The following is a 22,793-nucleotide window of genomic DNA, read 5'->3' as shown; positions in this document are numbered from 1 at the left end:
CCCTTGAATGTCACGCCTCTAAAATCGCAAAAAAATAATGAATAATGATTATATTAATAATAGTTAAAATAAATATATCCATACATATATATTAGTCAATTAAGAGTTAACACTAAATAAAACGATTTTTATAAATTAATTAAGAATAAAGAATATTACATAATATATATGTATATTATAAATAAGATTATCATATATAAATATAATATATTATATAATAGTTGTATAATAGGTTTATAGCTGTTTTTATATTGCATTATTTATTGTTTAAATAGATAAACTTAATTACTTTGATCATTAAGATATACTTGAGACAAAGATTAGATGTCGCTAATCTAAAAACATGATATCATAAAATCGTAAAAAAAATTTCATACTATCTTAACCAAGACAATTAAGATAAATAATTAAAGATTGAACATGTTTTTATGTCCCATCCCTAACAATAATGTGGTTCTTCCACAGACTAACAATTACAGTAAATTGACATAGCTACCAACGTGTAACCAAGAATTTAAAAGAATCGTATAAAAAATATGGCTAAGAAAAATAAATTACAATAATAATGTGTTGTATTTATTAAAAATGTGATTATTATATTTTTTGGGACTCTAAAGTTACTATGTTTTATTATATGTAATTAATACCAAGTGGATTTTTATTGGCTATGTTAAATACTATGAACTATCTTTCATTTATCCACGTATATATGGCGACCCTTTTGCTAGGGCATTAGTTAGACCGACGCTTGATAAATAGAAAATTGAAAAATCTAATGAGATTTTTAAACCTATCAGTACAGTGTTTTGCATTTGTTTAATTATATTATAATTGATTTATGAACTACTGTATCGTTAACGATGTATTTATATATTATAATGTAAGCAAAAATATCAAAGTGTAATTGCGTTTATTTGATTTATTTATCAACACATTAGGTTATACTAAAATTTAGTGTCGCGAAATACACAATTTATGAAATGGAAACTTTAGAAGAGCGTCCAGTAATTAGCTCGGTGGTTGAAATTATAAAAACGAATATTGTAGAGGAAAACAATGTGGATGTTGAAGAAAATAATGTGTGTCACAAATCGAATGGTGTCGATACCGACAAAAAAGACGACGATGGAGTTCCAGAATTAACTAATGATGTTACAGAAAACGAAACAGTTGGAGACATTAGCCACGAGAAACATGAAAATATAGATGCGTCAACTACACCCACTGTTGTTGGGTGTACCCAAGAAACTGATGTTTCTTTAAACACTGAGGTGACAGAAGTTATAGAAACTCCAACGGAAAACGAAAAGGTTGTACAGCACGAGGCTGAACTTCCTGAAGTGGTAGAAGTCGCTGCTGAAAATGTAATTGAAAGCATAGAAAAAGAGCCCTGCAATGATAGTGAAATTATAACCGAAACCATAGTTGAAATGAATAATATCGAAACAGTAATGAGTGACCAAGTACAGTTCGAGACTGAAATATTAGTTGAGAAAAATGATAATGACGTGAATGAAAATTTACTAATTGACAACCCAGAAAATGATCCTACTAATAATATCTTGAGTGAGTTAGGGCCAAATATAGAATTAAGTGAAGTACTTCGTTCTTCAGATATTTCTGAGAACAACAATAGTACAGTCAGACAAGAAGTATTTAATAAAGAAGAGCTGCTAGATATTTTGGAAGGCAATGATATGGAACACACTGTAGAAAAAGTTGTTGAAATCTCTCAAATTAATCAAAATAAAATGTCAGAAGCTCAAATTGCTTTGCAACAATTATCTAGGCTTAAAACTGCAAAGAAAAGGAAACCTTATACAAGTAAAGGAAAGAAAGTGGATAAAAAAAACATTAGCATTGACTTATCAAAAGACGAGCCACAAACTATATCTGATAACACACAACCATCAGTTGATGTTAAGTCTGAGATTGTAATTGAGAATAAGGCTCCACAGACAGAAAATATTGTTAATGTGCTGGTCATGGATTGGCAAGATGATGAACCTATCGAGAGTAATTCTAATAATATCCTAGCCGATGGTGAACATTTATTAAAGGATTCTGAACAAATTAAAGAAAATCAAGTCCAAATCATATCCTCAGAAGAGTTAATAGAACGCACTTCTCTAGATTCTACATTGAGTGAGGATCAACCACAGAAATCAAGCAAAAGTGGAGATGAAAGTGCTCCACGCAGATTAAGCAGGGTAATAAAGAAAAAAGTTATATTTGACCCAGATAATCCAGATACTTTCACAAAAGGCAAGTCTACAACAAGGATCAAAGAGATCCAAGTCACAAAAGACCAAACTCCAGCTAAGAAAGTAAAAATAGAACAAACATCACACAGGTCAAAATCTAAATCTCCATTGTCTAAGCTACAATGGAAAAAACCATCTCCTAGGAACAGCAAGCAATGTAAAAGACTATCAGAAGTTGATAAGCTATTAATGGATGAAGGAGCAGTCAATATGATATATCAACTTACACCAGAGGCACCTAAAGGTAGGAAGAATATGAAAACCAAAGCTGAGTTTATTAAAAAACTCCAAAGTTCTACTCCAGATGGTAAGGAAATGAAGTTTAGAGAAAGAAAAAAAGAATCCCTGAAGTATGAGGATGGCGAAGCTAAAAAAATTTTAGGTGGAAAGCATCGAATTTCTTTAAATAGTTCTGTAAAATCTCCTTCTGTTAGTGAAGATTTTGAAACTCACAGTGCAGATGATTCAATTATTTACAGACGCCATTCCTCTAGCTCATATTCTAGTAGTTGCATGAGTCCGCGTCGTTTGAGTGATGTAGACACTAGTGGTGCACAAAATGTTCACAGGTCATCCAATCAACTCATTTCCTCGGACAATCAAAGTCACACAAAATCTAATTTGAATATTGAAGTTGAAGAAAAAGGTAGAGAGGTCTTTAAGACTGAAGCAGGGATTATATCTAATAGTGAAATTATTAATAAAGATGATTGTATGTCCATTAAAGAAAAATTAAACTCAAAGTTATCACTTGCTTTAAATAAAAGAAAACGAGAAACAACTAAATTTGAAAAGCCAGCAAAACAAAAAAAAGCTTCTAAGCCAGGAGACAACGTAACTCTTATACATATTGACCAATTCAAGTTTATATCTGTTAATATTGATCAAAGACTAGCCGTCATTAGTGTACAAAAAACTCATCTCAAAATTTGTGTAGAGGTTTGTACTCATTTCTAAAGTATGTATTTATGTATTATTTCTTTTGCAAAGTACATACAAAAAATAAAATTTCAGGTGTTGAAGGAGTTAGAGGAAGCCCTTAATTATGTCGATAGCCGACAGGACATATCAACTACCCTATTGGTGTCTCAATGTGGAACACTCTGTTCAAGTCTCGATTTAAGTCTTCTGTTGGATGAAAATAAAGAAATAAGAGCTAACCACGCTTTCGAACTGGCTGAATCCGTGAGGTAACTCAAACTCAAAATATTATTATTGGTTATAATTATCATACTGTGTTACTGATACTGTTACATGTGTAACTGTAGAGAATAAGCGAGGCTACCTATGGCTAGCGAGATATCGGTATACGATTGCAGGTGTCTGCTGAGCTCGTTGGTGCGGCACAGCAAGCTGGTGTGTTGCGGCGTGTGGGGCGCGTGCGCGGGCGTGGCGCTGGCGCTGGTGGCGCTGAGCGACGTGGCGCTGTCGTCGGAGCGCGCCTCCTTCTCGCTCAGCGCCGCCGCGCCCGTGCAGCCCGGCGCCGCCGCGCTCACTGCGCGTTGCCCGGCCCTCCCGCAGGCGATGGTATGTGTGTCACCCCCCACAGGAATGATTCTTACTTTTGTCTTATTGGAACTGACGACTCAATTACTCGACAGCTCAATGTTTAAAATAGCTGATGAAGGTTAAAATAAATATGCTAAAGAATTTTTTTCTCGACATTTATTGGTCTTATATTACAAAATTTTAAACTGTAAAAGTTTTGCTCAGTGACATTCTTATTTAAGGTTAACGACTTGGTGATATTCGGGCAAAGACTCTCTGCGTCGGAAGCGCTCCAAGGTGGTCTAATAAGTCGCGTTTTGTGGCCAGATCGATTCGACGAGCAAGTATACAACATCGCCAAAGACATCGCCGCACAGCCGACACAAGTATGTTCATCAATAATCCTCGTAGTCGTAGTCGTCGCTTACAGGTTGACAGTAGGCTCTCCAGCCCTTGCCCCGATATAACAATTCGGATATTTGCAAGTGAGTGGTGCCGCCGTTATGAACGCATATGTGATTCCTGGGACACAAACAAGATTGATACAACGAAAGCAAGTCGTAGTCGACATTACCACAAAAATCACCCGATTTGCACGGCGGCAACGAGGCGCACTGATAAGACATGGTATCGTTCTCTTCCCTCTTAAATTTCCAATAGGTCGGATAGCGACAACGGCATCTGAGCGTTATATTCGGCGGAGTCAGTCGTACGCCTCGGTGATGCAGCCGCTCCAGCTCGTCCGGATCCATCCGCTCGTCCGACGCCCGGAGGGACAGCGGAGTCTCGTCGATCGCACACTCGGGCCAGTCGGACACGGGACTACAGAACTGAGAACAGAAGACGACACGAATGTTAGGAGACGGATCGCGTCCGGCGTCACGCGGCGCGTCGAGTTCGCAGCGACCTGCAGGTGCACGCGGTCGTTGACCGGCAGGCGGCGCGCGGGCGGCAGCGCGGCGTCGCAGCGCAGGCGGCGCGCGCAGCGGCACAGGCGCAGCAGCGCGGGCGCGCGCCAGTAGCGCCGCAGCAGCGCCGCGCACGCCTGGCGCGCCGCGCACGCCGGCAGCCCGCGCTCGCTGGACTCCTGCCGTTGAATAAACATACATTCATGTGTCAGCTCTCTCTCACTGTTGAGGTCGATCGGAGAGATATCCGAGACGTATTACTTTAACTCAATATCGACTCCTGTGCATTGCGACCATCGTATTAAATGTTAAATGTTGTGCCCCTTAAAGTATCGATTACCGGGCAGTCTAAAGCCACGATAGTCGAATATTGATACTCACTAGACCATAGTAGTATAGAATCGGCTCTTCGCTTTCGATGTCTGTTCGTACATAAGTAAATAACGATAGTGGAATTAAGAAGTAACGTAAGTCCATTGGTACGTTTTAATGTATTATTTGACTAATATTCAGAGGCAGACCTCGTGGGTCATAACCTACATTTGTAGATAAGATAATATTACGTTGACCGTGTACTGTTGTTAGTTCTGATAAATATATATTATAACTAAGTTTACGAGAATAAAGTTCAGATGAGATTTTCTTATTTTTATAGATATTGATATTTCTTATATTCATTCATTCAGCCATCTTTAGCTCTAGTCCAAAAGTTCTAAGGCACTCAGCAACGCGTAATATCTTCATAATTATTAGAGCAAACAAAGTAGAGTTGGTTTTAGTGAAATAAAGTGTTTTAATATATTATATTACTTACAAAGATATATCAATGTTACTATTAATAAATTAGATAAAACTTAAAGTGTTACCGTGGCACACCTGTATAAAATTGTTTATAAAACTTTTCACGAATCCATAATGAATATCACAGATTATTCATACTCTCGACCAATGATATAGCGTCAATTGAATGTCATAGTCGTTGATGTCTTTTCTCGACCTGTAGTTGGGAGTAACTATAGTATTTGTACATTACAGCCTCTTCCAACATATATACTACTCTTATGATTTGGTTTACATACGTGCAGTAATACCGGTTTTTTTAATTACAGACTGTGTTGCTAAAGAAGAAACTTCTTAGTTTGAAAAAGAACAGCGAAGCCGAGCTTACATTCCTTTCGTGTCTTGAAGCAGAACGAGATCTTCTCGTAGAGTATTGGACTTCAGTAGAAGGTCAAGAACTGCTTCGAGCTACACTTGACGTCGCATGATCCGTTGAATAAAGTAACTGTAGGCTAAAATACCATTATTTTTACACCTTTATTATTCTCATTTTCTTCCTTTCACCAATATTGTTACAACTTTGATAAACATCTGTATCATTTTTTGTTGAATCACAATGTCTGCAAATAAATTTTTAGTATAATGTAAATAATAAAATTATACAGCAAATTAAGATATTGAATGTTAGATATTGAATAAATAATTTTTAAAAATGCAACATAAGTAGTAGTGTTCTGTGGTGATAAAGGTTTAGTATAATATTTGGTAATAATTTAGTTAGTCGTATCACGTATGGCACTTGACTGTTAGTTAAGTTGGCGTGACTTTATTTTTGTCGAGAAGAATAATTGTATGAAATATAATGATTATATTCGACTATTGATAGAGGCATTTCGGACGGGCTAAATGTTATATAAAGTCTTCTATCCTATATTTTAATCTCACTTTAATGGGAATATATTATAACAATAATTGGCTGAAATATTCGTACTACTTCGTACTGACTAATGAAATATAACTAAATTATATACACGTATATATGTATGTATGGTATTTTAATACGCAATTAATAATATTTAAAGAAATGTCTATTTACAAGTTTGCGATTTATGAAAAGTAGTTTTGTATAACTGGTTAAATTAAAATAATTGACTTTAAAGTTATGTTTAGTGTTAAATTGTTTATGTCTTTGTTTTAGATGTTTGAGTTTATCTATATTAGGTAGATTATATACTTCTTTTTTAAGCCAAAGTTCAACACTGAATTTAAAATTTAAATAAATGTGAGCACTTATTTCACATTAATATAATTATTTATGTTTTGGTAGGTACAATTTTCATTCCTTTTTACGTACAAAATTTTCTATTACTTTAAATAATGTATTGAACTTTACTTTTCGAATTGGACTAGAGTTTATTTAGTGTTTAATTAAAATAGGTTATATACATGTAAGTGTAGCAATAACTTATTGTCTGTTTCTTGAAAAAAAAATAAAGTGCCTTTCATAGTAAGTTTTATACTATAATTTAACTCGAACCTTGAGTTCCAATTAATAACGTTAAATGAAACAAGTTAAATATCAACAACTAAAATCTCATAACTAGCTAGTGTATAGTTAAGATTAAGCATAGAATATCAACTGCAGATTATTGTTATGCCAGTCTCACTTGATTAAATATAATTCTACTAATATTTTTTTTTAATAATGAGATATAAATCTGACTTCTAAATAAAATATATTTGCATAAGAACAACAGTTTACAGCTTATATCAACAACGTAGCTGTGTTTTGTAATATTTGTCACTCATAAGCTTTGTCACATTGGAGAGAATTGACTACCGCGTTTTGATAAGGTTCTTGTGCAAGCGACGACGAGTAAAACGTAATAAGAGATGGAAGCTGTTTTCAGTCATTATCCTTCGTCTAAGTTGAAATTTTATTATTAAAAAATGCCGGAAAAGTAACTGTAATTGTATAATATGATGCTGTTTTTATCTAATAATGTTGTGCTGGGGAAATTCATTGCAATAATGCTCACGCATATTGAAAATCTTTCACTTCGTCAGACTTTTAATCATTTATATACTTTGAAATTTTGAATAGTTCTTTATTATGTTTAAGAACGAAAACTCAAAAGACTTTTACTTATATCTCAATTAAAAAGAAACAAATGACTTTTAATACATATTTATTTAACATTACACTCTTTCACTTACATTAGAAATTATAGGTTTTGGTCTCGATTTAAATAAAAGTTTTTTCTTAACAATGGCCTTTACTCTGTAAGAGACTTTGTCTTCTTCGTTTACTTTTTCCATGACGGCCATCGCCTGCTCCAGCTTAACCTCCTTCCCATTGAGCACGTGGTGGCCGAGCACGAGCACCGGGTGACGGCTCCTATTGAAGTAATGTAAGTCGCCGACTACAGTAGGTCCGTTTCGTTTCTCCTCCTTCATTTGAATGAGACCCTGCAGTTCGACTAATGCCCATTCCGGTACGCTTCCTTCCGACTCGCTGGAATCGTTAAAACAACTATAGGCTCACTCGATCCGACGACATGTCTGGCGAGGGTCAGAGACGAAGGAAACTAAATGAAACAAAGAGACGCGTCATAATTTTATATTCATATACGTTCGGAACCAGCATCGATCCCTCCATCGAAACGCTCGACTGGTGCGGCGGCTGCAAAACAAAAAAAAAACGGTGAAGCGCTCAGTATCGGAACTTCTTGAAGAGCGGGTGCTTGTTGTGCTGGCCCGAGCGGCGGTGCTCCAGGTACAGCGCGTCGTCGGCGCCAGCCAGCGACGCCAGCGAGCCGCCCGCGCGCCGCGCGCCGCCGCCCGCCAGCGCGCCCTCGCGCTCCTCCTCGCAGTCCGTCTCCGACGCCGCCAGCACCTGCAAGCGGCACCCTCTCCGTCGCCGTCAGTGATTCGCAGGCAGAGCGCCATGTTCATTTTATTTGTGTATTCGCAAGATAACTTTACATAGTTAATGTTATGGCGATCTAAACTTGTATAAAAATCTTATTTTATTTTTGTCCTAATGGGTACAAAAATATCAGCACCTCCGCGAATAAAGTACTAGTGACGTTAGAAATGTTGACACAACTCACTTGCTGTAGTAGCATGCCTTGCTCTTCTCTAGTGCCATAGAATAAGTCTGGTTCTTGATCCATTCCTTTTAATTCTGTAATAACCTGTAAGAAAGTTGACATTCATTATTATTATATCGAATTCCTCCTGTTTAAAAGATAAAATATTCACAAATCGAAGTGATTTGTATAGAATATACCTTGTAACTGTAACCTTGATTAACGAGAAACCGTTGTCTTTTACGACTGTACGCCATTTCCAAAGTGTCCTGTGACACTAAAGTGTAGAAAAATGCATTGTATTCTTCTGCTAGTGCTCCTTTTTTCGCTCTCAAAATTCGACCTGTAATCAATTAAACACGTAGTCAACTGTGACAGATATACATACATACATACACACACAGATGTGAGTGTAAAGCTAATTACTTTGCTGTTCTTTAACTGTTACTCGATACAGCAGTGCTAATATATAAGAATTCACTTTGATTCTCACTTGTAAAATGCTGATTTTATGAAAAACCGGCTTTTTTGCTTCGATCCTTCCTTATAATACATATTTTTAGATCGTTTATCTATAATATAGCAAACATAATGTCGTGTCTATTATATTGTATTTTTCATAAAATTGACTCGTTTAGTTTTTCGAATGGTGGTAGTTTAAGTTGACAATCAATAAGTAAGTGCTCTTATGTTGAATAAAGGAATTTGATTTGATTTGAATCGAATTGAAAATATAACAAAGGAATTCAATGGTATAATCAACCTGGTCGAGTTTAATTAGGAAGTCAAACAGCTTGCTAATTTGCTAATTAAGGGGTAGTCTGAAATGATAATATGACAGCTAACCTAATCGCTGCGCCTCTTGTCTTCTCGAACCTCCGTGCGAAGATATCTGTATCAAGACATTCGCTTCCGGTAGATCAAAGCTGGTATCGGCGACTTTGCTCACGAAGATCGTATTCACTTTGGGATTGAACTTGAAATTTTGCAATATCTGTATCCTCTCGCTCTGCGACGTCGGCCCATAAATGTACGGCTTATTCATTTTGACGGCGTAGTGTCGCAGCGCAAACACGTTGTCCGAGAACACTATGGTCTTGTCCCCTCGTCTCTCGTGATAGCGGACCAGGAACTGGCACGCGCGGAACTTCGAGGGGTTCATCACGTACAGCAACATCTTCTTGTTTATCCTGAAAGTACGGCGCGTGTTACGGGGGAACCACAGCGCATGCGCACGCGGGTCGGGGGCTCACTTCTGCACGAGGTACTCGCGGTAGAACTCCGGCGTCATGGGGCACCACACCTCGGCGCACTGCACGCGCGCGATGTAGCCGTTGGCCTGCAGCTCCAGCCAGTTGGCCTCGTACAGCTTCGGCCCGATCAGGAAGTTCAGGTCGGCGATCTTGTCGTCCTCTCGCAGCAATGTCGCCGTCAGACCTGTGCTTGGACAGACAGATATTTCATGAAATATCTGTATGTGTATTTCATTGTTGTAAATTTTCACACCAAACTTTGGTGTGAAAATTTACAACGATACATTCTCAATACACTCTCTCTCTCTCTGATAGCTGTTTTGTTATGAGTTTATTATAATTTAATATACTATATATTATAACTATAAAATAATTTGTAATTATGCATCTTCACACGGTACATATACGATGATGAAAACTACGTTATTCCCAGTTCTTCAAATCATTTGTGGCCATTTTGATTAAGCAAACTATAAGCAATATAATAGTTTTAAAACTCTGAAAGTGTTGCACGAAATTTGAAAGCGATGCTCTATCCTCATTGAAGTGACGGAATTACCCTTTAAGATCATTTATACATTTTACTTATGTTTGCGGTGGTTATTTGTGTTTTATTGGTTGTTAAATGGGCCACCTGATGGGAAGTGGTCACCACTACTATTAGACATTGGCACGGTAAGAAATTTTACCATTCCTTACAACGTCAATGCAACACCAACTTTGGGAACAAAGTTGTTATGTCCCACGTGTGTTATAGTTACACTAGCCCACTCATCGTAAGCCGGAACAACAATGTTAAGTATGTAAGTAGATGATTTCTGCTTGACAGTATATTACCTACTGTACCTACTGGTACCTACCCAGACGGCCTTGCACAAACCAACCTCCTACTGCAGTCTCGTGAGGTACTGACCGAGCTTGGCGTGCGAGTGCACGATAGTGAGCACGCGTCGGAACATCTTGGCGGGGATGGTGTGCACCTCGTCAAGCACCACCAGCCCCCACTCCTGCGCCTGCAGCCACTTCATGGTCTGCTCGGCCTCCCACGAGCGCCGCTGCCCGTGAGTGATCATGGAGTACGTCGTGATGAGGATGCCGGCGCCCATCGGCTTGTCCTTCGCCTCCGACGTGAATCTGCAATCGTGTTATACATAAGACGATCACATACCAAAGTTGCGACACAATCGGGAGTTCGAATTTTAACAAAAACGAGTATTTGTGACCACAACGGTCACGAACTAGAATATCGTTAAAGACCGTTATTTCAATCGAGTCAACCGCGGCTCGGGACCGACCGGCAGATCATGCTGTCGTCGGCCGTGGACCAGCACTTGAACTGCTGCTTCCACTGCTCCACGGACACGCCGGAGTTGCACAGCACGAGCGCGCGCTTGCGCACGGTGCACACGGCCGTCACGCCCACCAGCGACTTGCCGGCGCCGCACGGCAGCACGATCACGCCCGACCTGCGCGCGCCACGCGTTGCGTTATTGACGTAGAAACGACGATTCGACGACAAGTGGTTGTTAGTATTTAAATTAAAAATATAAAACACCTCGCTCTTCCGTTTCCGAACATTTTCCGAAGACTCTTCTCCTGGTACGGACGAAGTACGGCGGTCGGTTTCAAGTCAATATTTATATCGGGATTCACTGTATCGTTGCGGAAATCGTATTCGGCTAGCAGCGGGTACTCCAGTTCGATGCATCGTTTTTGTATCACCTGGGATAAAATTAAATCGAGTTTATTCAACGTTCACGTGGCTTACTACGTGCAAATTGAGTTGGCCGTCCTGAAGTTGGCTTTTCGAGGCATTCACAATTATACATTTATTAAAACCATTCACAGCATCGATGAATACTAGAGATGCGCAACTTGCTACTTATATTAATTACGGAAAATGTCGGTTATAAAAGAAGGAAACAAATTAAACCGAATTACTAATTATACTAACTAATTATTCAAATACACAGCTTTATTAAATTAGTACTGGGATATTTAATTTATAATAAAGAACTTCTCAAATATGTTATTGAATAAAGATAAGATTGAGAGTAGGACAGCACCTTAGATATGTTCAGTAAAATACTGAACGTCATGCTTTCGTTCATTCAAAAATTTAAATTTTTTTTAAACACCAATAAAATATCTCGATTTTTAATCGATAATAAACGACTATTGAACGACTATTGCCCCTACAAAATAAGTATATTGCATATAACATACAATAATTGGTCTTAAGTTTTTGTCTTATATCTGAGTCTAAAGGTCACAAGTATAAGTTAAAATAAATACTTCAATCTTGTCGGGGTCCACTTCGAACGCTACGGCGGTGTTTTTGGCCGTAATGTCGGTGTTCTCATCGTCATCATCGTCTTTGTCCAGCTGCTGGTAAAACTGACTTATATCTTCTGGAACAGCTCCGTTGGCTGCCGGCTTTTCTTCACCTAACATTTTGTAATCATCATTATTATTATTGACAGGGTTCTCGTGGCGTACGGGAGGTGAGGTGACCCAGTGATTGGAAAATGCGAGCACGACAGTTTTCATATGATCGTGTTTATTTATCTCGTCCTCGGTGAAGAAGTGACATATCGTGGGGAAAAAGGCCCGTGTCAGATGAGAGTCAGCTAATTTCTCCTAAAGTGAATGCCTTTGTCAGGCAGTATTCCACATAGTCTCTCTCTCTCTAACTCATTATTCGTAATTGATACGTATTTCTAGCTGCACTATTATTTTTTACGGAACTACTTTGAAAATTGCTTTTAACACAATTTCGATCAGCCGATTGGAGAAGCAAATTAGTTGTAATTGCGGAAAATGAATCGTGGCGACAGTGGCGGCGTACCGGGCTTGCCGGGCAGCGCCAGCGAGGCGGAGGGCGCGGGCGGCGCGGTCGGCAGCAGCTCCTGCTCGCCGTCGCGCCGCAGGCGGCACTGCTGCACCACGGGGTCCCGCAGCAGTTTCTGCAGCACGTCCACGTGCTTGCTCTCCACCAGGTATCTGAAATTGATATATTTTTACGCACTTAAATAGGGCTAATTTGAGTAACAGTAGATAGCGAGTGCATGCCTGCCTGCTTCGATTACGTGTAATTTAAGCAAGCATTTTGTTGCGTTTGTTTAAATGAACTTTTAACTCACCTATTATGTTTTAGGACGAGCTTCACTTTGCCGTAAGACAGAGTACAGAGTTGAATAAACTCTATAATACCCGCAGGCACAGTGCATTTGCTGAGCCTCTGCAAGTATTCTACGATATCATTCGTTTGCAGCCCCACCGATACGGCTGCATATAAACTGTATGCTGTTAATTTGTACTCATGAATATGTTGAGGTCTAAAACAAATTTTATAATTAATTATTTCATACTATATATCACCTTGATTTTCATATTATATTATAATTAAGGATTTGCTCAAACGCGGCAACTTCACATAACGGAGGTGTCCTTGCATCATGAAGAGTACCTGTACCATCCGTAAATTCTTTATATAGTGTCTTGCGTCTAGGGTAGCCCATGGGAATATTAAAAAAAAAACGATCGTTAGAAATGCTCGTATGAAATACGGGATGAATTAAAGTGAGTTTAATCACTAGCTGAGCAGTGCACATTTTAATAAACGATCAAGATTTGGAGCGCAGCGTAAGAGAATAGGCTATTTGACTGATTTTTAAAATCAATTTTATATATTTAGTAGAGGTTAGGAACCCAGTAAAAGTTGTTTTTTTTTTTTTAATTCTAGTACATATTTTCTGAAAAATATCAAATTAAAAATTCCTAATTTTAAATAGCGCGCGAAAACGCTACTTTGACAAAACGGCGCTGCACTGGGGTCGGTGACGTCACTTGCCTGTATTGTAATCTGTGGCACATATAATCCACATACAGTAGACAAACGAGGTTAAAAAGCAAGTGACGTCATCATAAACCCGACCAATCAGGAGCGTTTTGTGTCACGTGACAAACGTTTAAAGAAATGCATTTTTATTTATGGATTTTTGAATAAATTGATTATTATTTTCAACTTTCGTTAATAAATAACCATTTTTAAACTCATAATATATACTGATTATAATAATTGACACTTTATTTTTCGCATTGTCAAATAGCCTATTGGAGTAATAAAACTTGTATTAAGTTTGTGAACCTCCAAGGGTAACAAAAATAATATAACCTGCCGATTTCCGCAAGAAAATAATCTTTTATAAAATCGGGTATAGTAGAACAGACTATAGTGTACTAATCGAAATACACTATTCCAATTGAAGAAAAAATAATAACAATCAATAAACCTAAGATTAACATATTCCATGAAATTTGCTTATGTCTCTGCTATATTAAACACAACAATCAGTTCTTATTTAATATATTTTTAGATATAATACAATACTATTCTACTGCACTACTAATATCCACTTTAATTTTACTTCCATAGTTCCAATAACAAGATCTTGACAATCAAAATGTAATTTTTATGAAGCGATAATGAATATCATAAGATTATTTATTGGAGATTTTGACTAGTGATATTACATCAATTGGTTAGAATAGACTATAAATATTTTATTATATATATTTATTATATACTGTTAATATTACTAGACTTTTAATATATATGGCACTGTAAGATTACAAATATCATTAGATATAGACTGTGAAATATGATTGCAATTTAATACATTATTTTTATTTTTATTCTATTGATGGGAAGCGGGCAATTCACGGTTCACAATATTTCGACAGATTACAATCTGATGACATAGATTGTAATCTAACGATGTTTGTAATCTTACGGTGACATATATAGTAAAGTAATATTACAAAAAGCAAATAACTCTTTAAAGGTTTTTAAGTGATGTCAGTCAGTCTTTTATATTACATTAATAACATATCTAATAAATTATTCACAACTTTATCCTAATTTAAAATTATTAATAAAACACAGACAAAATTTCAGGAAATGAATAATACATAAATGACATACCTAGAGACAGGTTCCGCAATAGCTATGAGGAAATCATGAGCATGTTTATAAACAGGTGAAAATGCTTCAAGAAATATGTGGCCGTTGGGTGCAACCCACAGGGGGCGACTTGCATTATCCGGTTTAAGTTCCATTTGGCTTCTGTTAAGAAACATATTGAGTATTATCAATTGCATTCAATCATAATTTAAGAAATGAATGAATGAATAACTTTTGCTATGTCTATCTAATGTCTATCTTCATTTAAAATAACATGTGGTAAGGTAAAATGGTTATTTTCCAAATAATTTCTAAAACAAACCTGTAATCTTTAGCACCAAATTCATCTTCTGGAACTTGATCATTTTTCTCTGCATCTTGCATAGCAGCACCCGGTACACCAGCATTTTCTGGATTATCATCATCTACAAGGTCTATTGTTACGTCTTCTTCGACTTTCTTTTTCTTGCCTAAAACATAAAATTAAGTCTGAATTAATCAACTGACAAAAAATATAAGTAGTCTGTAGAATGATTGTGAAACTCTTTATCTTTATTTATTTATTATTTTATTCTTTATGATTCGAGTATTTTTATAACATTAAAATAGTAAGAACTTTAAAATATATTATTTCATCCATCAAAATGATCTCCTAATTCTAAACTGGTGTAAGATTAATAAACATAATATTTATGAAGAGGCTTACCTGATCTGTCACTTCCACTTTTAGAATCGTACTTTTTAATTTTTTTAGGTGGTCCCATAGTTTTTTTTTACGACTAGAATTTGCTGAAATTGAATTGTATAAGTATAATTGTACATTGTACAATTAAATTCAATACTATGTAGTGCTTTTTAAAATAATGATATAAATTATTTATACTACTAGTAAAAAGGTACTTACGTCAAAATCGTAAACTTGTTAAGCACAGTTGGAAAGTGCAATAATAGTTATTCAATAAACTCTAAAAACAATAGAAATAAGGAACTTAAATAAAATAACGCAACAAATTGTAAAAACTTATTAAATGTTAATATATTTTTTTGCACTTATTCTTCTTTACTATGTATCAGACATAAGAGTTCCAATAAAATTTTATTTTTATTTTGTAATAGTTTACAATGAACTCCTTATATCAGTAATCAAAATATTTTTGATAAGACAGTTCACAGTCAGTGTCACTTGTTATATTTGGCACATACTTCAGTGTTGCTGTTATCTAAACGTCCTTTAGCTCATCAAATCATTGACGAAATGTAAATTTACATCATTCGTTATATAATAAAAAACTATTGGTATTGAAATCAATTTTAGCAAACAAGAAAACATTTATACTAATATTATAATTTAATAATAATATTGAGGCGAGATGGCCCAGTGGTTAGAAAGCGTGCATCTTAACCGATGATTGCGGGTTCAAATCCACGTAAGCACCACTGAACTCTCATGTGCTTAATTTTTTATTTATATTTCATCTCGTGCTCAGCGCTGAAGGAAAACATCGTGAGGAAACCTGCATGTGTCTAATTTCAATGAAATTCTGCCACATGTGTATCCACCAACCCGCAATGGAGCAGCGTGGTGGAATATGCTCCAAACCTTCTCCTTAAAAAGGAGAGGAGGCCCTATCCCAGCAGTGGAAAATTTACAGGATCTTAATGTAATATTATAATTGCGAGAGTAATTCTGTGTGTTTCCTCTTCACGCTTAAAGTGCTGAAGCAATTTCGATGAATGGAGATAAAGGCTCGTTCTAACAGCCCTCAAGGGGGTAAAATGGAGGGTAACGGTTTGTGTGCTATAGGTAAATTTTTATAAATTTTGCGGGGGTTAAGCGACAGGTTCAGCTAGTATATTGTAAATTAAAATATAACAGGCAGGCATAAGGGGCATATAAAAGAAGGAAATATTTGATCTGTAACAGATCTATTAACCTATGAATTATCATATACCAATACTTGTCTTATAGTGAAAATAAATAGATATTTTCAACTGTTTTTGATTAAGGTGAGTTGAACTCACTTATTTATAGTTGGTATTTGTAATAATAGAAAGTTCTTAATATAAAAATACCATACATCATATAATCAGTATTTGCTGATCCGGCATTACCCCAACATATTTTACCAATCAGAAAAATACTGTCACATTGAATTATACAATAAAATTTAGTCACATATGCCCATTTTTGTATGTATTTTTAGTAGTTATTTTATTATGGTGTATCCTTAATAAATCATGGGAAAAGTTAAGGTGTTTAATGTACAAAGAAGCTTGGCAACAAGTCAGAAAAAAAAATATTGTAAGCCTCTGATGAAGCTTAATTGTGTTGTTATGTATGTTTACTAAAATAGTTGGTATTACAGATAATTATTTTTAATTACCAATATCAAGTAAATTAAAAAGTTTGATACCACATACATAATTACCTACGAAGTTTTAATAAAAGTGAGGTAATAAATGTTTTAATGTAGATTAAATTTTAACATTAAACATCATCAAAGATTTGCAACGCTAACACCACTGACTATTCATATGCTTAATATTTGTGTAAAACTTTATATAAAAATAGTAATAATTGAAAATATACTACAAAGTAATGTTAAGTGGACTGTATTATTATTTCTGTAGTATTATTAATGTCTCTATATTAAATCATTAATATAGCTACTATTATTATATTTTCTACTAGGTACACTACAACACATTCTAGTATTTTTATTATTTAATCCTAGTAAAATATATAATGATATATGATAGAAATATGATTTGTAGGTATAATAATACATATATTAAAATAAACTTTTTTTACCTACCACTTAACGAAAATCTGCATCTCCTCGAATAAATTAGTATCTTACTAATTTAATTTGTAGTATTATTAAAATTCTATTTAATCTTAAGAGTTCAGGTAAATAAGGTTATGTATTTAATAATATTATTTCAAAATAAATAGCAGTTGACATGTGACAGTTAATGTCAATTTTCAGATAAATATACGGTCAAACACTAACATGTCAGCTATTAACGACATATAAAGAAAAAGTATTAAAGTGACCTACGAATGCCATTCAATTAAATATAAAGTCAAAATTCCGAATTTATTTGGATAATGGTTAACCATTATTCTAATGGCACAATAGCTTAACAAAACAATGTCTAAATAAAAATAGTAATATCGCCACTTCTTATACTTTATATTATATCAAAACGGCTAGGCACGGTCCTTTTTTTATGGTTTTATGGTCCTTTAATGGAAAGAGAGTGACCAAAGTCTACTACGCTGTGCCAGTGCTGAAGCAAGTCATATCTTCGAAAAATAAGTTGTACATGCAGAAGTGGGATCAAACTTATGAGACTTATTAATTGTAATAGTGATAGTCTACTTCCTACTAATTTAACTGTTTATATATTGGTAATTCGACGTATTCCCGTTAGGAGTTAATAGGGGTGATTATTTGCGATAATTTTAACCCCCATATGCATAATGCAAAAGTGAACCATTTTTGAGTTATCACGTTTTTTAGATTTTTCCAAAATAAGTCAAAAATGCAACTTAAAAAAAATATTTAAAAAAAAGTATCAATTAAAATCTATTTTTTTCATTTGATTTATAAAAACGAATAAACACTGGTTATTTGTCAATATTAAAACAATAATTATTGGTCGAAATTTAAAAATGCCGGACGGAAAAGATATTATTTCAATATTTTTTTCCACAAAAATGCCTTAAAAACAAAAAAAATCGTTATGAAACTTGTCCTGCAGATTATGTTAAAAACATAACCGTTTTATTAGCTTTCCAAAAATGTATAACAACTAGGAACTTATTTCAAAACAACCGAAATAAAATTACCACAAAAGACGCTGGCAGAAATTCGTATTCGAACAATTAAAAAAATATATCTTGATAAATTGTCTGCAATGAATGAGTAGCTTTATTTATTTTAAAAAATAGTATTCGACTTTATCCAAAACTACGATTACGTGGTGGCATTTTATAAATTGCCATGGAGTGGCGCTGAATTTGAATTCAGCACTGGTTACGAATAATATAAAGAATTTTCAAAGGCCTTTATTAAGGCTCTCTTAGAACTTTAAACGGATATTTGAAGGTTTATTCCTGAAGAGGTTCGAAAATTAGATGAAAAGTAGTCAGTTTTTAAGGTAGAATAAACATCAGAAATGCCGTTTAACCATCTTTTTATATATGTCGCAGGCAACTAGCTTAATTAGAAAACCGATTAAACGCCTAGCTACTTTACTAAACGGTACTGTTCATACAGCGTCTTGAATGACACTCAGCCGGTTCATCTTTCGTTTATAGAACAGGGTAACTTACTTTACTCTCTTCTTTTTAAAATTGGTTAAAAAAGCTTGACTCTAACTCTATTTGGTTGTTTATCAACAATTTCGAAACTAAGCGGCCTTCGAGATGTGCATCACTTTATAAATTCAAGCCTCCGAGAAAATGATCAAAAGAAATCTCAACAAAAATATTCTTATAATCAGGGGACAGGGGGATTTTGTACGGTGAAGTATGTACTTATATTTGTCTCCGCTACTAAAGCATAAAAAACTAGGACTTTATCAAAGGAGGCCTGAGATTCAGCTGATGGAATCCGCAAGCCTAAAACTTTTACAAACTAATTTCAAAGCTGCTAATAACGTGATATAGGTTTTTTACCCAGAAGAGTCAGTAATATATAAAAATCATTACGTCATAATTACGAAGGGTAAAGTTAGCAAAAAATTCGCTAAAACTAAAGCGGTCGCTGTTAAACTCTGAGTGTACGGTGTATTTACAAATTGCGAGCACAAGTTTACAGGGACTGCATCTGAACGACGTTGAAGCATATACTAGAAACACGAGACTGTTTTCCGAAAAATTCTGCTATTTCGTCACCAGTTACTTATTATTCATTTATGCCTCTAGATCTTAGCGTGGTTGTATAGAGTGGTGGATTTATACATCTTATTATTTGCTATTTAATTTTTTGCCGCAGTTAGCCTTTTAATTGATTGATTGATTTTCTTGGTGATAATGAAATATTTTTTGGACATATTTTTACAACTGTCTAGTGTTTCAATTATTATTTTACAACTTGAATTACTTAGGCGAGTATTACAAAACGATGAAAAAACGTGAATTTGTGTAATATATGTCATTTAATAAGATCTTCATATGTTGTACTTAAACCACGATGAAACTGCAAATAAAACCCAGTATTGAGTAAACTGTACTCGGAGGTAGGTTTTTCAGAAATAAAATTACATGTTAATTATTGGTAGGTCATAATTTAATGTAATTTTTTTTTATTAAAAATTTGCTTTTGCTTTTACTTATTAATATGACAAATGGAATATTGTTTGATATCTAGATTAAATATCTATTCTGTGACACTATTTTAAACAACTTTTATATTATACCAGCATTTTGTACAAGGACAGCTTTACTACCACCTCTAAAAATTTAAAACTATTAAGATAGTAAGGTACAATAAATTGGAGACACACATTAAAAAAAATAGTTTACAATCATTTTTAACTATATCCTTCATGACAAAAATTTGTTTAATTTTTAAGTTAAAAATAATCATATCTTTTTTACATTTACGATTGATTTTATTAATTAATATTTTTGCCTTGCATAGGAAATCATATGACAGGATCTAAAACAACATTCAACATCATGTTCCTAATTATTTAAAAATTATCTCAATTCTAAGAAGATAACAAATTTGACAACAATTTTTGTTACCTACTTAACTAATGAATAAATAACAAATCAGATGTCTCATCGCCATTTTTAAAGCAAGAATATTTCTTTAGTATTCATGAAATTAGTGCTGTCTCTGGTTTAATTTGGATATATTATAAATATTAAAAAATAAAAGACACTTTTCAAATCCTTTATTTTCGTAATTATTCTTGAAAATAATTTAAATTTTTGTTTGGTTTTCAATTTCAGGCTATGGTCTGACAAAAGTCAAGAAATTAGAATCTTTCTATATATTTATATATATCTATTTACTTATACATTGTAAATTATGTTTAGTATTGCATTTTATCAATATTATCAACAATTATTATTATGTTTTTTGTATAGAATATTTGTCAGACAATTGAATACAGGGATACAATTTAAATTTTACAAACTGCAACTTATGTCAAATTAATACATATTCACCATAGATATGACCATTTAAAAATTTGTAAGCTTTACCGGTAATTATTATTGGTTAATTACTGTTACGATATTATCATCATTAAATTATTTTAAACATTCGTAAAAATTAAATAGGAGACTATAATAAATGGCAATGGGTAAAATGTTTTACTTTTAAAGAAATAAAGCAAATTCACAATTTAAATTTATATTTTCATTAAGCACCAGAATTTTTCGAGATACAGGCCAATTACTATTATCTAGCTATGCTTACAAGTTTTTATAATTTATGGACTAAATTACAGGCCTATAGCAGAAAATATGCGAGTAATTTAACAAATTTTAGCTAGGTATATCACGTTTTTAGATGACTACAGTGGGAAGTTTGAATAATTTATAATAGGAATACAATTATATGTTATCTCAAAATATATTTGAGCCTGCAAGCAGGCCTCTAATACCTGACCTTATGATATAATTAATAAATACATATTTAATTTAAAACTAATTCAACCAATTTTTATTTAATTAATGACTATTCTCTAAAGAGATTTATCTGCACTGAAAAAATTACTCACTATTTAATTATTGTCAGCATGACATATTTTTAGTTTAATGGTAAAGACCAAGACGGCAAACTATTTAATCAGTTTAGTGGGTTGTCGGTTGTCGGCAGATAAGCAAGAATTTAAAATATTTCAACATAAATATGGAATGTAATAAACACTCAATGAAAACGACCTTCATATTTTGACATTCGGTCATTGCATAATCTAACATTAAATTAGAGACAATATTTACAATAAAATAGTAACTATGCTTTGTAAATTAATATTCCTTGTGATTACTGTACTGATATGCATTATTTTATACATTATATTTAAATAAATATAAAAGTTGTTTAAACACAGATTTTAGCTGCTGGATAGAAATTAAACTTTAAAATAGGTTACTTAAACATGAACTGTACATTGCAAGACATTAATAGCATACTATTGACTGACCTTTTTCATAATATACAATATCATCGAAGGTTACAATCGAAAGATTCTTTAAATATTTTAATTGTTTCTATTTGAATTAATTTTACCTAAGACAACATATTCAATGTAAACTTTAAAGTGTTATCTTTTTTATTTATTTCAGTCTTAGTTTTCAAAAACTCAAAGACAGTGCGAGGAACACAGACGCACACTCAATGCAACGCCATACACACCTATAACACGAATAGCGGGCAGTGAAACCTCGTCTAGTTTCATAAAATTTCAATAGAAACAATTATCTCTACGTCTAAACCGATTAAAGTATCAAGACTAGTTACGCTCGCGGCGGCGGCGGTCGGTCGCCCCGCCTCACTCCGTACGGTCTGCACTGTCACTACACGACCCTGTCGCACATATCACAAAGCACGCGTACGCGCTCCGCAGCCCGGTCGGGCGGGCGCGAGTCCCAAATAAATAAATTATCAAGTCTATAATACTCCGGGACGCGCGTGCACTCCGACGAGTCTGATCGTCCCGATAATGGAATGTAAGCGTGATATGATAGAGAGGTGCGGAGATGCGGCGACGTCACGCGTCGGGCGGCGGCGAGGGCGCAGCCCGGCGTGGCACCATCACGCAGGGCGGCGGCGCGCTGGCCGGCAGGAACGTGGGCGGCGGTCGCGCGCCCATGCGCACCCACCATCGAGTCGCCTTTTGCAGAAGGCCGTCTTTCTTGCCGCCGCCCCCGCCGCCCGGACCCCGACGCCCCGGCGGCGCGTCCGCCATTCCCGCCCACTCGGGCACGTCGCTCACGCACTTGTTCGGTGGAGGTTGAAAACTGCTTCTCGTCAGCTCGGCTTGCTGGAAAGATATTGCACATATAATCATTT

General features: G+C 35.1%; 5 protein-coding genes across 11 annotated transcripts in view; 1 reads left to right on the top strand and 4 right to left on the bottom strand.

The window, feature by feature from the left end:
• Nucleotides 1-689: 689 nt before the first annotated feature.
• Nucleotides 690-6,951, top strand: LOC113402955 (uncharacterized). The gene is made up of 5 exons (XM_026643337.2): nt 690-3,203; nt 3,279-3,454; nt 3,584-3,791; nt 3,995-4,138; nt 5,770-6,951. The coding sequence occupies exons 1-5, from the start codon at nt 981-983 to the stop codon at nt 5,926-5,928; spliced, it is 2,910 nt and encodes a 969-aa protein (XP_026499122.1). The 5' UTR covers nt 690-980; the 3' UTR covers nt 5,929-6,951.
• LOC135193693 (uncharacterized) lies at nt 4,137-5,137 on the bottom strand. The gene is made up of 3 exons (XM_064217283.1): nt 5,042-5,137; nt 4,660-4,839; nt 4,137-4,582 (listed from the first exon to the last, which is right to left on the bottom strand). Exons 1-3 carry the CDS (start codon nt 5,135-5,137, stop codon nt 4,148-4,150), a joined length of 711 nt encoding a protein of 236 aa, XP_064073353.1. The 3' UTR covers nt 4,137-4,147.
• Nucleotides 6,952-7,612: 661 nt separating the features above from the next.
• LOC113403021 (uncharacterized protein) lies at nt 7,613-17,697 on the bottom strand. Its single transcript, XM_026643435.2, has 2 exons — nt 17,568-17,697; nt 7,613-7,955 (listed from the first exon to the last, which is right to left on the bottom strand). The coding sequence occupies exons 1-2, from the start codon at nt 17,585-17,587 to the stop codon at nt 7,640-7,642; spliced, it is 336 nt and encodes a 111-aa protein (XP_026499220.1). The 5' UTR covers nt 17,588-17,697; the 3' UTR covers nt 7,613-7,639.
• Nucleotides 7,904-15,679, bottom strand: LOC113402961 (general transcription and DNA repair factor IIH helicase subunit XPB). Its single transcript, XM_026643349.2, has 15 exons — nt 15,656-15,679; nt 15,458-15,540; nt 15,074-15,221; nt 14,773-14,913; nt 12,929-13,123; nt 12,634-12,788; nt 12,081-12,232; nt 11,341-11,507; nt 11,081-11,251; nt 10,699-10,919; nt 9,786-9,969; nt 9,379-9,722; nt 8,733-8,875; nt 8,554-8,637; nt 7,904-8,336 (listed from the first exon to the last, which is right to left on the bottom strand). Exons 2-15 carry the CDS (start codon nt 15,513-15,515, stop codon nt 8,154-8,156), a joined length of 2,346 nt encoding a protein of 781 aa, XP_026499134.1. The 5' UTR covers nt 15,516-15,540; nt 15,656-15,679; the 3' UTR covers nt 7,904-8,153.
• A 2,332-nt stretch (nt 17,698-20,029) lies between the features above and the next one.
• The window catches only part of LOC113402996 (protein TMEPAI), a 38,247-nt gene continuing 35,483 nt past the window's right edge, over nt 20,030-22,793 (bottom strand). For all 7 annotated transcript variants that reach the window (XM_064217375.1, XM_064217374.1, XM_026643403.2 and 4 more), the window contains one exon: nt 20,030-22,764. In XM_064217375.1, the coding sequence (XP_064073445.1) occupies nt 22,492-22,764 (273 nt within the window). In that variant the 3' untranslated portion in view covers nt 20,030-22,491. The remainder of the gene's footprint in view (nt 22,765-22,793) is intronic.

The sequence above is a fragment of the Vanessa tameamea genome, chromosome 16 (genome assembly GCF_037043105.1).
Source record: "Vanessa tameamea isolate UH-Manoa-2023 chromosome 16, ilVanTame1 primary haplotype, whole genome shotgun sequence".
Taxonomy (NCBI): domain Eukaryota; kingdom Metazoa; phylum Arthropoda; class Insecta; order Lepidoptera; family Nymphalidae; genus Vanessa; species Vanessa tameamea.
Note: the sequence above shows the minus strand (reverse complement) of the source record. Positions and strands in the feature narration are given on the sequence as shown.